Genomic DNA, 14,523 nt, shown 5'->3' with positions numbered 1-14,523 from the left:
ACAGTAACCTCTAGTATCTCTAATACAGTAACCTCCAGTAATACAGTAACCTCTAGTATCTCTAATACAGTAACCTCTAGTATCTCTAATACAGTAACCTCTAGTATCTCTAATACAGTAACCTCTAGTGTCTCTAATACAGTAATCTCTAGTATCTCTAACACAGTAACCTCTAGTATCTCTAATACAGTAACCTCTAGTAATACAGTAACGTCTAGTATCTCTAATACAGTAACCTCTAGTAATACAGTAACCTCTAGTATCTCTAACACAGTAACCTCTAGTGTCTCTAATACAGTAACCTCTGGTATCTCTAACACAGTAACCTCTAGTATCTCTAATACAGTAACCTCTAGTAATACAGTAACCTCTAGTATCTCTAATACAGTAACCTCTAGTGTCTCTAATACAGTAACCTCTAGTAATACAGTAACCTCTAGTATCTCTAACACAGTAACCTCTAGTGTCTCTAACACAGTAACCTCTAGTATCTCTAATACAGTAACCTCTAGTAATACAGTAACCTCTGGTATCTCTAATACAGTAACCTCTAGTAATACAGTAACCTCTAGTATCTCTAACACAGTAACCTCTAGTAATACAGTAACCTCTAGTATCTCTAATACAGTAACCTCTAGTATCTCTAATACAGTAACGTCTAGTATCTCTAACACAGTAACCTCGGTCCTTTGTTTGATTGGGATGTTTCTGTCTGTGTGTGTCTGTCTACAGGTGGTTTCTCAGAGTTTTCCCAGCTGTTTCCAGGTCTGTGTGAAGGTAAGGCTCTTCTGGCCACATCCTGCCTGGTCCCCACCTGCCTCTCTCAGCCCTGCCTGCCCCTCAACACCTCTGGTCCAACACGCATCCTGCCTCACCTTTACCTGGGCTGTCAGAGAGACGTACTCAACAAGGTATTAGATATATTATAGGATACCTAGTTTATATATTACTATATATTACTATATCATATATATATATTATAGGATACCTAGTTTATATATTACTATATATTACTATATCATATATATATATTATAGGATACCTAGTTTATATATTACTATATATTACTATATCATATATATATATTATAGGATACCTAGTTTATATATTACTATATATTACTATATCATATATATATTATAGAATACCTAGTTTATATATTACTATATATTACTATATCATATATATATTATAGAATACCTAGTTTATATATTACTATATATTACTATATCATATATATATTATAGGATACCTAGTTTATATATTACTATATATTACTATATATTACTATATCATATATATATATTATAGAATACCTAGTTTATATATTACTATATATACTCAACAAGGTAATCAATATATTATAGGATACCTAGTTTATATATTACTATATATTACTATATATATAATATATATATATATATATATATTATAGGATACCTAGTTTATATATTACTATATATTACTATATATTACTATATCATATATATATATATTATAGGATACCTAGTTTATATATTACTATATATTACTATATCATATATATATTATAGGATACCTAGTTTATATATTACTATATATTACTATATCATATATATATTATAGGATACCTAGTTTATATATTACTATATATTACTATATCATATATTATAGGATACCTAGTTTATATATTACTATATATTACTATATCATATATATATATATATTGTAGGATACCTAGTTTATATATTACTATATCATATATATATATTATAGGATACCTAGTTTATATATTACTATATATTACTATATCATATATATATTATAGGATACCTAGTTTATATATTACTATATATTAGTATATCATATATATATTATAGGATACCTAGTTTATATATTACTATATATTACTATATCATATATATATATATATATATGATAGGATACCTAGTTTATATATTACTATATATTACTATATATTACTACATATATAATATATATATATATATATATATATATATATATTATAGGATACCTAGTTTATATATTACTATATATTACTATATCATATATATATTATAGGATACCTAGTTTATATATTACTATATATTACTATATCATATATATATTATAGGATACCTAGTTTATATATTACTATATATTACTATATCATATATATATATATATATGATAGGATACCTAGTTTATATATTACTATATATTACTATATATTACTATATATATAATATATATATATATATATATATATATATTATAGGATACCTAGTTTATATATTACTATATATTACTATATCATATATATATTATAGAATACCTAGTTTATATATTACTATATATATCATAGCATTTTAGCCAGCTGTCTTCCTCCCTCCTCTACAGGAAGTGATGTGTGTAAAAGCATTCTAACCAGCTGTATTCCTCCCTCCTCTGCAGGAAGTGATGTGTGTGTAAAAGCATTCTAACCAGCTGTATTCCTCCCTCCTCTGCAGGAAGTGATGTGTGTGTGTAAAGCATTCTAACCAGCTGTATTCCTCCCTCTACAGGAAGTGATGCAGCGGAATGAGATAGCGTACGTACTAAATGCCAGTAACACATGTCCCAAACCAGACTACATCCCAGAGTCTCACTTCCTGCGAGTTCCTGTCAACGACAGCTTCTGTGAGAAGATCCTCCCCTGGTTGGACAGATCTGTAGAGTTCATAGAGAAGGCCAAAGCCTCCAACGCCTGTGTGCTGGTCCACTGTCTGGCTGGCATCTCGCGCTCGGCAACCATCGCTATCGCTTACATCATGACGAGGATGGACATGTCACTAGACGAAGCTTACAGGTGAGATGAGTGAAACCCCCGTAGGACCATAATAAGGATTTACAGGTGAGATGTAGGACCATAATAAGGATTTACAGGTGAGATGTAGGACCATAATAAGGATTTACAGGTGAGATGTAGGACCATAATAAGGATTTACAGGTGAGATGTAGGACCAAAATAAGGATTTACAGGTGAGATGTAGGACCATAATAAGGATTTACAGGTGAGATGTAGGACCATAATAAGGATTTACAGGTGAGATGTTGGACCATAATAAGGATTTACAGGTGAGATGTAGGACCATAATAAGGATTTACAGGTGAGATGTAGGACCATAATAAGGATTTGCAGGTGAGATGTAGGACCATAATAAGGATTTACAGGTGAGATGTAGGACCATAATAAGGATTTACAGGTGAGATGTAGGACCATAAGGTGAGATGTAGGACCATAATAAGTATTTACAGGTGAGATGTAGGACCATAAGGTGAGATGTAGGACCATAATAAGGATTTACAGGTGAGATGTAGGACTATAATAAGGATTTACATGTGAGATGTAGGACCATAATAAGGATTTACAGGTGAGATGTTGGACCATAATAAGGGTTCACAGGTGAGATGTAGGACCATAATAAGGATTTACAGGTGAGATGTAGGACCATAATAAGGATTTACAGGTGAGATGTAGGACCATAATAAGGATTTACAGGTGAGATGTAGGACCATAATAAGGATTTACAGGTGAGATGTAGGACCAGAATAAGGATTTACAGGTGAGATGTAGGACCATAATAAGGATTTACAGGTGAGATGTAGGACCATAATAAGGATTTACAGGTGAGATGTAGGACCATAATAAGGATTTACAGGTGAGATGTAGGACCATAATAAGGATTTATAGGTGAGATGTAGGACCATAATAAGGATTTACAGGTGAGATGTAGGACCATAATAAGGATTTACAGGTGAGATGTAGGACCATAATAAGGATTTACAGGTGAGATGAATGAACACAGTGCATTGTGGGGGGGGCTCTAATGATGGCTGTGATGGGAGCCTCAGCTGGTCATCCTGAATGAAAACAGTGCATTGTGGGGGGGCTCTAATGATGGCTGTGATGGGAGCCTCAGCTGGTCATCCTGAATGAACACAGTGCATTGTGGGGGGGCTGTAATGATTGCTGTGATGGGAGCCTCAGCTGGTCATCCTGAATGAAAACAGTGCATTGTGGGGGGGCTCTAATGATGGCTGTGATGGGAGCCTCAGCTGGTCATCCTGAATGAACACAGTGCATTGTGGGGGGGCTCTAATGATGGCTGTGATGGGAGCCTCAGCTGGTCATCCTGAATGAACACAGTGCATTGTGGGGTGGGGCTCTAATGATGGCTGTGATGGGAGCCTCAGCTGGTCATCCTGAATGAAAACAGTGCATTGTGGGGTGGGGCTCTAATGATGGCTGTGATCGGAGCCTCAGCTGGTCATCCTGAATGAAAACAGTGCATTGTGGGGGGGCTCTAATGATGGCTGTGATGGGAGCCTCAGCTGGTCATCCTGAATGAACACAGTGCATTGTGGGGGGGCTCTAATGATGGCTGTGATGGGAGCCTCAGCTGGTCATCCTGAATGAAAACAGTGCATTGTGGGGGGGCTCTAATGATGGCTGTGATGGGAGCCTCAGCTGGTCATCCTGAATGAACACAGTGCATTGTGGGGGAGGGGCTCTAATGATGGCTGTGATGGGAGCCTCAGCTGGTCATCCTGAATGAAAACAGTGCATTGTGGGGGAGGGGCTCTAATGATGGCTGTGATGGGAGCCTCAGCTGGTCATCCTGAATGAACACAGTGCATTGTGGGGGGGGGGGGGGGGGGCTCTAATGATGGCTGTGGTGGGAGCCTCAGCTGGTCATCCTGAATGAACACAGTGCATTGTGGGGGAGGGGCTCTAATGATGGCTGTGATGGGAGCCTCAGCTGGTCATCCTGAATGAAAACAGTGCATTGTGGGGGGGGGCTCTAATGATGGCTGTGATGGGAGCCTCAGCTGGTCATCCTGAATGAAAACAGTGCATTGTGGGGGGGGGGGGGGGGTCTAATGATGGCTGTGATGGGAGCCTCAGTTGTTCATCCTGAATGAAAACAGTGCATTGTGGGGGAGGGGCTCTAATGATGGCTGTGATGGGAGCCTCAGCTGGTCATCCTGAATGAAAACAGTGCATTGTGGGGGGGGGGGGGGGCTCTAATGATGGCTGTGATGGGAGCCTCAGCTGGTCATCCTGAATGAAAACAAAACAGTGCATTGTGGGGGGGGGGGGGGGGTCTAATGATGGCTGTGATGGGAGCCTCAGCTGGTCATCCTGAATGAAAACAGTGCATTGTGGGGGGGGCTCTAATGATGGCTGTGATGGGAGCCTCAGCTGGTCATCCTGAATGAAAACAGTGCATTGTGGGGGGGGCTCTAATGATGGCTGTGATGGGAGCCTCAGCTGGTCATCCTGAATGAAAACAGTGCATTGTGGGGGGGGCTCTAATGATGGCTGTGATGGGAGCCTCAGTAGCATCTCTACTGATGACTCCTGTCTCAACCCTCTAGTTTTTCCAACTCCGTAACAACCCAGTGTTTTACGGCATCACTACTGATGACTCCTGTATGTTTCCGTCTTTCCTCTCCAGGTTCGTGAAGGAGAAGAGGCCCACCATCTCTCCTAACTTCAACTTCCTGGGTCAGCTGTTGGACTTTGAGAAGAAGATCAAGACTCCTGGAAGGTCGGAGATTAGAGAGACCGTTGGAGTCAAACCCTGTCCCTTCCTCCTCCACCACCCCCTGCTAGAGCAGGACCCCTCTAACCCTACCCCCAGCCTCCCAGACCCTGCCCTGGCCCTGCTGGAGCCCCTGACCCTGCCGTGTGTCTTGGCCCCCTGGCCTCCAGAAGAGAGGCTCCTGGCTCAGGCTCTCCAGGGGCTCCAAGACCTCCAGCTGAACCAGGGAACGGAGGACAACGCCGCCCAGCTGAAAAGGTCCTTCTCTCTGGACATCAAGTCGTACAGGGAGCCAGGAGGCCGCAGCGGCGCCCCCGTGAGGCCGTACCCACACCCTACGTCCCACCCCGGCGCCCAGGAGTATTATAATCCATCCGTGAGCTTCAAGGAGCCTGCTGGGAAACCGTGTCAGTTCTCTCCTGTGAAGGAGATGTCAGAGCAGTCTACACCTGAGCCGAGCCCTGACAAGGAGAAGGACGACGGCCTCGCGGACCCTGCTGCTACGTCTGTTGTTCCCACTGCTACTCCTGTAGTCTCCACCACAACCATCACCTCTTCTTCCACCTCCCTTCCCGGCACCACTACCAGTACTACCACCTCCAACCAGCCCAGCGTGAAGCAACCCGGCCAGGCTAAGCCCCTCTCCTGTTCCCAGCAGCTCCAGCGTAGTGGCAGTATGGAAGAGAGCTCTAACCCTACCCTTAACCACACCCCTCACACCACCGGCTTCCTGTTCGGCCTATCACGTTCCCAGCAGCACCTGTCCAAGCCCGCCCCTAACCTAGGCTCCGCCCTGAAGGGCTGGCACTCTGACATCCTATTGGGTCCCGTCACCGTGTCGTCGGGTGGATGGTACCTCTCCGAGTCGTCGCACCGCTTCTACTCCACCTCCGCCATCTTAGGAAGCGGGGCGAACATTCTAGGGGGTGGCGGCGCGGCGGCGTACAGCGTGAGCCAGGGGTTGGAGGAGGTGCGGCGGCGAGGGAGGCAGAGGAGCGGCGACCACGGGGACTCGCGGAGGAGCTGGCACGAGGAGAGCACCTTGGAGAAGCAGCTGAAGAGACGGAGCTGTCAGATGGAAATCGGAGACAGGATGAGAGGAGGAGGAGGAGGAGGAGGAGAGACTAGCTCCAGGGAGGAGATGGGGAGTCACAGCAGCTTCTCGGGAAGCATGGAGGTCATCCAGGTGTCCTGAGAGAGGACATTTCAACATGGCCTCCGGTCCAACCCGTTACGGAATCATTGATTTGAAATGGAGACGTCCGTTCTAGGGAGTTTTAACATCCTCAGATCAGACCAGTCCCATGTTGAGGGGAAAGACTTGTTCTGGACCCGCCTTATTATCCCACTAGGGACTTGAACCTTGACCTGATCTAGCGGCTCTGTGTACTGGTGTCGCGACAGTTGGCATTAATGTAGTTTGAACTTTGACCTGGAAGCAGAAAGCAGCTGTGTGATGATGATGATGATGAATGTGATGAAGAGGTGAACTCTGAGAGGATTGAGACGAACTTGAGTCTTTTGTTTGGATGAGTGTTCATCGTTTTTCATTTATTTCTGAATGTTGATGATCGTCGTCAACAGCAGTAGATGTCTGCCTGACGTTGGATACATGGAGCTTTTATGAAGCCTTATGAAGTCTTTATGAAGCCTTAAAGAAGTCTTTATGAAGCCTTAAAGAAGTCTTTATGAAGCCTTAAAGTAGTCTTTATGAAGCCTTAAAGAAGTCTTTATGAAGCCTTAAAGAAGTCTTTATGAAGCCTTTAGCAGTCTTTATGAAGCCTTTAGCAGTCTTTATGAAGCCTTTAGCAGTCTTTATGAAGCCTTAAGAAGTCTTTATGAAGCCTTAAAGTAGTCTTTATGAAGCCTTATGAAGCCTTAAGAAGTCTTTATGAAGCCTTAAGAAGTCTTTATGAAGCCTTAAAGTAGTCTTTATGAAGCCTTAAGAAGTCTTTATGAAGCCTTAAAGAAGTCTTTATGAAGCCTTAAGAAGTCTTTATGAAGCCTTAAGAAGTCTTTATGAAGCGTTATGAAGAACGGGATCAGAGATCCTTGATATCCCTGTGTCAAATCATCCAATACCTCACACATCCAAATTAGAGGCTTCTTCTGTTCCTCTGTCTTCTTCTGATGTTGGAGCTCATTGACAATTCAAATCTCAGGTCTTATTTGAGCAGCAAGAAAAGATGCTTGAACAACTGAACAGTTCCCGAACAGTTCCCGAACAGCTCCCGAACAGTTCCCGAACAGCTCCCGAACAGTTCCCGAACAGCTCCCGAACAGCTCCCGAACAGCTCCCGAACAGCTCCCGAACAGCTCCCGAACAGTTCCCGAACAGTTCCCGAACAGCTCCCGAACAGTTCCCGAACAGTTCCCGAACAGCTCCCGAACAGCTCCCGAACAGTTCCCGAACAGTTCAGTTGGTAGAGAATGGCGCTTATACCCAGACGCAAAATGTATGTACGCATGACTGTAAATCACTTTGGATTAAAGCGCTAAATATTTTATGTTATTAACGAACGGTGTGGTTGTGGGTTTTGTCCGATACCTGTGGTGAAGGAATGATGTCATGACTCTGATACCTGTGGTGAAGGAATGATGTAATGGCTGATACCTGTGGTGAAGGAATGATGTTATGACTCTGATACCTGTGGTGAAGGAATGATGTAATGACTCTGATACCTGTGGTGAAGGAATGATGTAATGACTCTGATACCTGTGGTGAAGGAATGATGTAATGACTGATACCTGTGGTGAAGGAATGATGTTATGACTCTGATACCTGTGGTGAAGGAATAATGTCATGACTCTGATACCTGTGGTGAAGGAATGATGTCATGACTGATACCTGTGGTGAAGGAATGATGTAATGACTCTGATACCTGTGGTGAAGGAATGATGTAATGACTCTGATACCTGTGGTGAAGGAATGATGTAATGACTGATACCTGTGGTGAAGGAATGATGTAATGGCTGATACCTGTGGTGAAGGAATGATGTAATGACTGATACCTGTGGTGAAGGAATGATGTCATGACTCTGATACCTGTGGTGAAGGAATGATGTCATGACTCTGATACCTGTGGTGAAGGAATGATGTAATGACTCTGATACCTGTGGTGAAGGAATGATGTAATGACTCTGATACCTGTGGTGAAGGAATGATGTAATGACTCTGATACCTGTGGTGAAGGAATGATGTAATGACTGATACCTGTGGTGAAGGAATGATGTAATGACTCTGATACCTGTGGTGAAGGAATGATGTAATGACCCTGATACCTGTGGTGAAGGAATGATGTAATGACTGATACCTGTGGTGAAGGAATGATGTAATGACTCTGATACCTGTGGTGAAGGAATGATGTAATGACTCTGATACCTGTGGTGAAGGAATGATGTAATGACTGATAACTGTGGTGAAGGAATGATGTAATGACTGATACCTGTGGTGAAGGAATGATGTAATGACTCTGATACCTGTGGTGAAGGAATGATGTCATGACTCTGATACCTGTGGTGAAGGAATGATGTAATGACTCTGATACCTGTGGTGAAGGAATGATGTCATGACTCTGATACCTGTGGTGAAGGAATGATGTAATGACTGATACCTGTGGTGAAGGAATGATGTCATGACTCTGATACCTGTGGTGAAGGAATGATGTAATGACTGATACCTGTGGTGAAGGAATGATGTCATGACTCTGATACCTGTGGTGAAGGAATGATGTAATGACTCTGATACCTGTGGTGAAGGAATGATGTCATGACTCTGATACCTGTGGTGAAGGAATGATGTCATGACTCTGATACCTGTGGTGAAGGAATGATGTAATGACTCTGATACCTGTGGTGAAGGAATGATGTAATGACTCTGATACCTGTGGTGAAGGAATGATGTCATGACTCTGATACCTGTGGTGAAGGAATGATGTAATGACGGATACCTGTGGTGAAGGAATGATGTAATGACTCTGATACCTGTGGTGAAGGAATGATGTCATGACTCTGATACCTGTGGTGAAGGAATGATGTAATGACTGATACCTGTGGTGAAGGAATGATGTAATGACTCTGATACCTGTGGTGAAGGAATGATGTAATGACTGATACCTGTGGTGAAGGAATGATGTCATGACTGATACCTGTGGTGAAGGAATGATGTAATGACTCTGATACCTGTGGTGAAGGAATGATGTAATGACTCTGATACCTGTGGTGAAGGAATGATGTAATGACTCTGATACCTGTGGTGAAGGAATGATGTCATGACTCTGATACCTGTGGTGAAGGAATGATGTCATGACTCTGATACCTGTGGTGAAGGAATGATGTCATGACTGATACCTGTGGTGAAGGAATGATGTAATGACCCTGATACCTGTGGTGAAGGAATGATGTAATGACTCTGATACCTGTGGTGAAGGAATGATGTCATGACTCTGATACCTGTGGTGAAGGAATGATGTAATGACTGATACCTGTGGTGAAGGAATGATGTCATGACCCTGATACCTGTGGTGAAGGAATGATGTAATGACTGATACCTGTGGTGAAGGAATGATGTAATGACTCTGATACCTGTGGTGAAGGAATGATGTAATGACTCTGATACCTGTGGTGAAGGAATGATGTAATGACTGATACCTGTGGTGAAGGAATGATGTAATGACTCTGATACCTGTGGTGAAGGAATGATGTAATGACTCTGATACCTGTGGTGAAGGAATGATGTAATGACTCTGATACCTGTGGTGAAGGAATGATGTAATGACTCTGATACCTGTGGTGAAGGAATGATGTAATGACTCTGATACCTGTGGTGAAGGAATGATGTAATGACTCTGATACCTGTGGTGAAGGAATGATGTAATGACTCTGATACCTGTGGTGAAGGAATGATGTAATGTCTGATACCTGTGGTGAAGGAATGATGTAATGACTCTGATACCTGTGGTGAAGGAATGATGTAATGTCTGATACCTGTGGTGAAGGAATGATGTAATGACTCTGATACCTGTGGTGAAGGAATGATGTCATGACTCTGATACCTGTGGTGAAGGAATGATGTAATGTCTGATACCTGTGGTGAAGGAATGATGTAATGACTCTGATACCTGTGGTGAAGGAATGATGTAATGTCTGATACCTGTGGTGAAGGAATGATGTAATGACTCTGATACCTGTGGTGAAGGAATGATGTAATGACTGATACCTGTGGTGAAGGAATGATGTCATGACCCTGATACCTGTGGTGAAGGAATGATGTAATGACTCTGATACCTGTGGTGAAGGAATGATGTAATGACTCTGATACCTGTGGTGAAGGAATGATGTAATGACTCTGATACCTGTGGTGAAGGAATGATGTAATGACTCTGATACCTGTGGTGAAGGAATGATGTAATGACTCTGATACCTGTGGTGAAGGAATGATGTAATGACTGATACCTGTGGTGAAGGAATGATGTAATGACTCTGATACCTGTGGTGAAGGAATGATGTAATGACTCTGATACCTGTGGTGAAGGAATGATGTCATGACCCTGATACCTGTGGTGAAGGAATGATGTAATGACTCTGATACCTGTGGTGAAGGAATGATGTAATGACTCTGATACCTGTGGTGAAGGAATGATGTAATGACTCTGATACCTGTGGTGAAGGAATGATGTAATGACTCTGATACCTGGCAGCGACGGAGCCAAGACAGTTGGGGAAATTCCACCTCTCCAGGAACTCGGCAGCGACGGAGCCAAGACAGTTGGGGAAATTCCACCTCTCCAGGAACTCGGCAGCGACGGAGCCAAGACAGTTGGGGAAATTCCACCTCTCCAGGAACTCGGCAGCGACGGAGCCAAGACAGTTGGGGAAATTCCACCTCTCCAGGAACTCGGCAGCGACGGAGCCAAGACAGTTGGGGAAATTCCACCTCTCCAGGAACTCGGCAGCGACGGAGCCAAGACAGTTGGGGAAATTCCACCTCTCCAGGAACTCGGCAGCGACGGAGCCAAGACAGTTGGGGAAATTCCACCTCTCCAGGAACTCGGCAGCGACGGAGCCAAGACAGTTGGGGAAATTCCACCTCTCCAGGAACTCGGCAGCGACGGAGCCAAGACAGTTGGGGAAATTCCACCTCTCCAGGAACTCGGCAGCGACGGAGCCAAGACAGTTGGGGAAATTCCACCTCTCCAGGAACTCGGCAGCGACGGAGTCAAGACAGTTGGGGAAATTCCACCTCTCCAGGAACTCGGCAGCGACGGAGCCAAGACAGTTGGGGAAATTCCACCTCTCCAGGAACTCGGCAGCGACGGCCCTCCAGTCTTCCTCCTTGGGGACAGGCATGTATTCACCAACCAGACAGTCCCAAATGGCTTGTGCCACAGAGGGGATCGTGGACCGTCCAACTCGGAAGCTGATTCCGTTGGTCCTGTAGGAGTCTCCTTTCGCCAAGAATCTAGAATATAATTCAAAATAATGATCAAAATTGTGTGTAACTTGAATTCCACCCACATATTCTATCTACTCATATAGCTACCTAATTACAGTTTATTATGCTCTACTAATTATATTGTAATACTCGTCAACCATCATTAACAATGAATGAAACAGTACAATTCAGTCTATGACTATATCATTAAACTGTAGCCCAGGCCAACTCTACTCTTAGAAAGAATTGTACTATCTACTTAAAAGGGTTCTCCGGCTGTCCCCATAGGAGAACCCTTTTTGGTTCCAGGCAGTACCCCTATTGGTTCCAAGTAGAACCCTATTGGTTCCAGGTAGAACCCTATTGGTTCCAGGTATAACCCTTTTGGTTCCAGGTAGAACCCCTTTTGGTTCCAAGTAGAACCCCTTTTGGTTCCAAGTAGAACCCTATTGGGTTCCAGGTAGAACCCTTTTGGTTCCAAGTAGAACCCCTTTTGGTTCCAAGTAGAACCCTATTGGGTTCCAGGTAGAACCCTATTGGTTCCAGGTGGAACCCCTTTTGGTTCCAGGTAGAACCCCTTTTGGTTCCAAGTAGAACCCTATTGGGTTCCATGTATAACATTTTCCCCAAAGGGTTATACCTGGAACCAAAAATGGTTCTCCTATGGGGAAAGCAGAAGGACAATTTTGGAACCTTTTTCTCTAAGAGTGTATGTGAGTCCAATAAGAACGTAATGAATGACTGTAACTGTCTTCAACAACAAGGGGTCCTGGTGAAGACTAGCCTACCTTCATCAGGGCAGAAAGCCTGTAACTGGTGAAGACTAGCCTACCTTCATCAGGGCAGAAGGCCTGTAACTGGTGAAGACTAGCCTACCTTCATCAGGGCAGAAGGCACCTCAACTTTCTCTTCATTTGGTAACATTGCATAATTAAAAAAAGGATTATAAACCAACTTTGGGAAAAAGTTATAGTCCTAATGAACATTCTGTAAAAGTACATCTGATGTCAAATAGGGACAATTAACTAGAGAGCCCTTTAGCTAGCTATGTTGCACATAAAAAACAATGTATCAAATATCAAGCAATTATGGTATCAAAGGATTTAAAAATGTACTAGAATGTATCTTCCGGAGACAAATCGCCAAGCGTTCGACTGGGCTGATGGACTCCCGGTAGTTGGTATCCATCCGGGCGATCCTGGCTCCAACCATCTGGAGCAGGTGATCGAACTGGCTTCGGTCCAGACGAAAGTAACTTGGGAATTTCTCTTCCAAACAGTCGAAGCTCTTGAATGAGACGGTGGAACCTCCCCTTCCTGCTTTCAGGACTTTAACCATCTCTGGACCTACACAGACCTGCGCTTTCAGGACTTTAACCATCTCTGGACCTACACAGACCTGCGCTTTCGGGACTTTAACCATCTCTGGACCTACACAGACCTGCGCTTTCAGGACTTTAACCATCTCTGGACCTACACAGACCTGCGCTTTCGGGACTTTAACCATCTCTGGACCTACACAGACCTGCGCTTTCAGGACTTTAACCATCTCTGGACCTACACAGACCTGCGCTTTCGGGACTTTAACCATCTCTGGACCCACACAGACCTGCGCTTTCGGGACTTTAACCATCTCTGGACCCACACAGACCTGCGCTTTCGGGACTTTAACCATCTCTGGACCCACACAGACCTGCGCTTTCAGGACTTTAACCCATCTCTGGACCCACACAGACCTGCGCTTTCAGGACTTTAACCATCTCTGGACCCACACAGACCTGCACTTTCAGGACTTTAACCATCTCTGGACCTACACAGACCTGCGCTTTCAGGACTTTAACCATCTCTGGACCTACACAGACCTGCGCTTTCGGGACTTTAACCATCTCTGGACCTACACAGACCTGCGCTTTCAGGACTTTAACCATCTCTGGACCTACACAGACCTGCGCTTTCAGGACTTTAACCATCTCTGGACCCACACAGACCTGCGCTTTCAGGACTTTAACCATCTCTGGACCTACACAGACCTGCGCTTTCAGGACTTTAACCATCTCTGGACCCACACAGACCTGCGCTTTCGGGACTTTAACCATCTCTGGACCTACACAGACCTGCGCTTTCAGGACTTTAACCATCTCTGGACCCACACAGACCTGCGCTTTCAAGACTTTAACCATCTCTGGACCTACACAGACCTGCACTTTCGGCGGGGCTGGTCCCGGCCCAACAGGGCGATGAAGACCACCTTCCTCAACGTTGGTTAGAGACAGGTAGCCTAGTGGTTAGAGACAGGTAGCCTAGTGGTTAGAGGCAGGTAGCCTAGTGGTTAGAGGCAGGTAGCCTAGTGGTTAGAGGCAGGTAGCCTAGTGGTTAGAGGCAGGTAGCCTAGTGGTTAGAGGCAGGTAGCCTAGTGGTTAGAGACAGGTAGCCTCGTGGTTAGAGGCAGGTAGCCTAGTGGTTAGAGACAGGTAGCCTAGTGGTTAGAGACAGGTAGCCTAGTGGTTAGAGACAGGTAGCCTAG

General features: G+C 44.0%; 2 protein-coding genes across 2 annotated transcripts; both read left to right on the top strand.

Annotated features, from left to right (window-relative positions):
- Positions 1 to 732: 732 nt before the first annotated feature.
- Positions 733 to 8,084, top strand: LOC115190177 (dual specificity protein phosphatase 16; the record flags this gene model as incomplete). Its single annotated transcript, XM_029748663.1, is given in 3 exon segments — positions 733 to 911; positions 2,544 to 2,827; positions 5,481 to 8,084. Coding segments are annotated over 3 exon segments (1,745 nt in total), but the record flags the coding sequence as incomplete, so codon positions are not given.
- Positions 8,085 to 12,652: 4,568 nt separating this feature from the next.
- Positions 12,653 to 14,311, top strand: LOC115190176 (uncharacterized). The gene is made up of 3 exons (XM_029748662.1): positions 12,653 to 12,709; positions 13,280 to 13,326; positions 13,369 to 14,311. Exons 1-3 carry the CDS (start codon positions 12,653 to 12,655, stop codon positions 14,264 to 14,266), a joined length of 1,002 nt encoding a protein of 333 aa, XP_029604522.1. The 3' UTR covers positions 14,267 to 14,311.
- The last annotated feature ends 212 nt before the right edge of the window (positions 14,312 to 14,523 follow it).

This window comes from Salmo trutta, unplaced genomic scaffold, assembly GCF_901001165.1.
Source record: "Salmo trutta unplaced genomic scaffold, fSalTru1.1, whole genome shotgun sequence".
Classification (NCBI taxonomy): Eukaryota; Metazoa; Chordata; class Actinopteri; order Salmoniformes; family Salmonidae; genus Salmo; species Salmo trutta.
The sequence above is the reverse complement of the archived record's forward strand: the minus strand, read 5'-3'. Positions and strand labels throughout refer to the sequence as shown.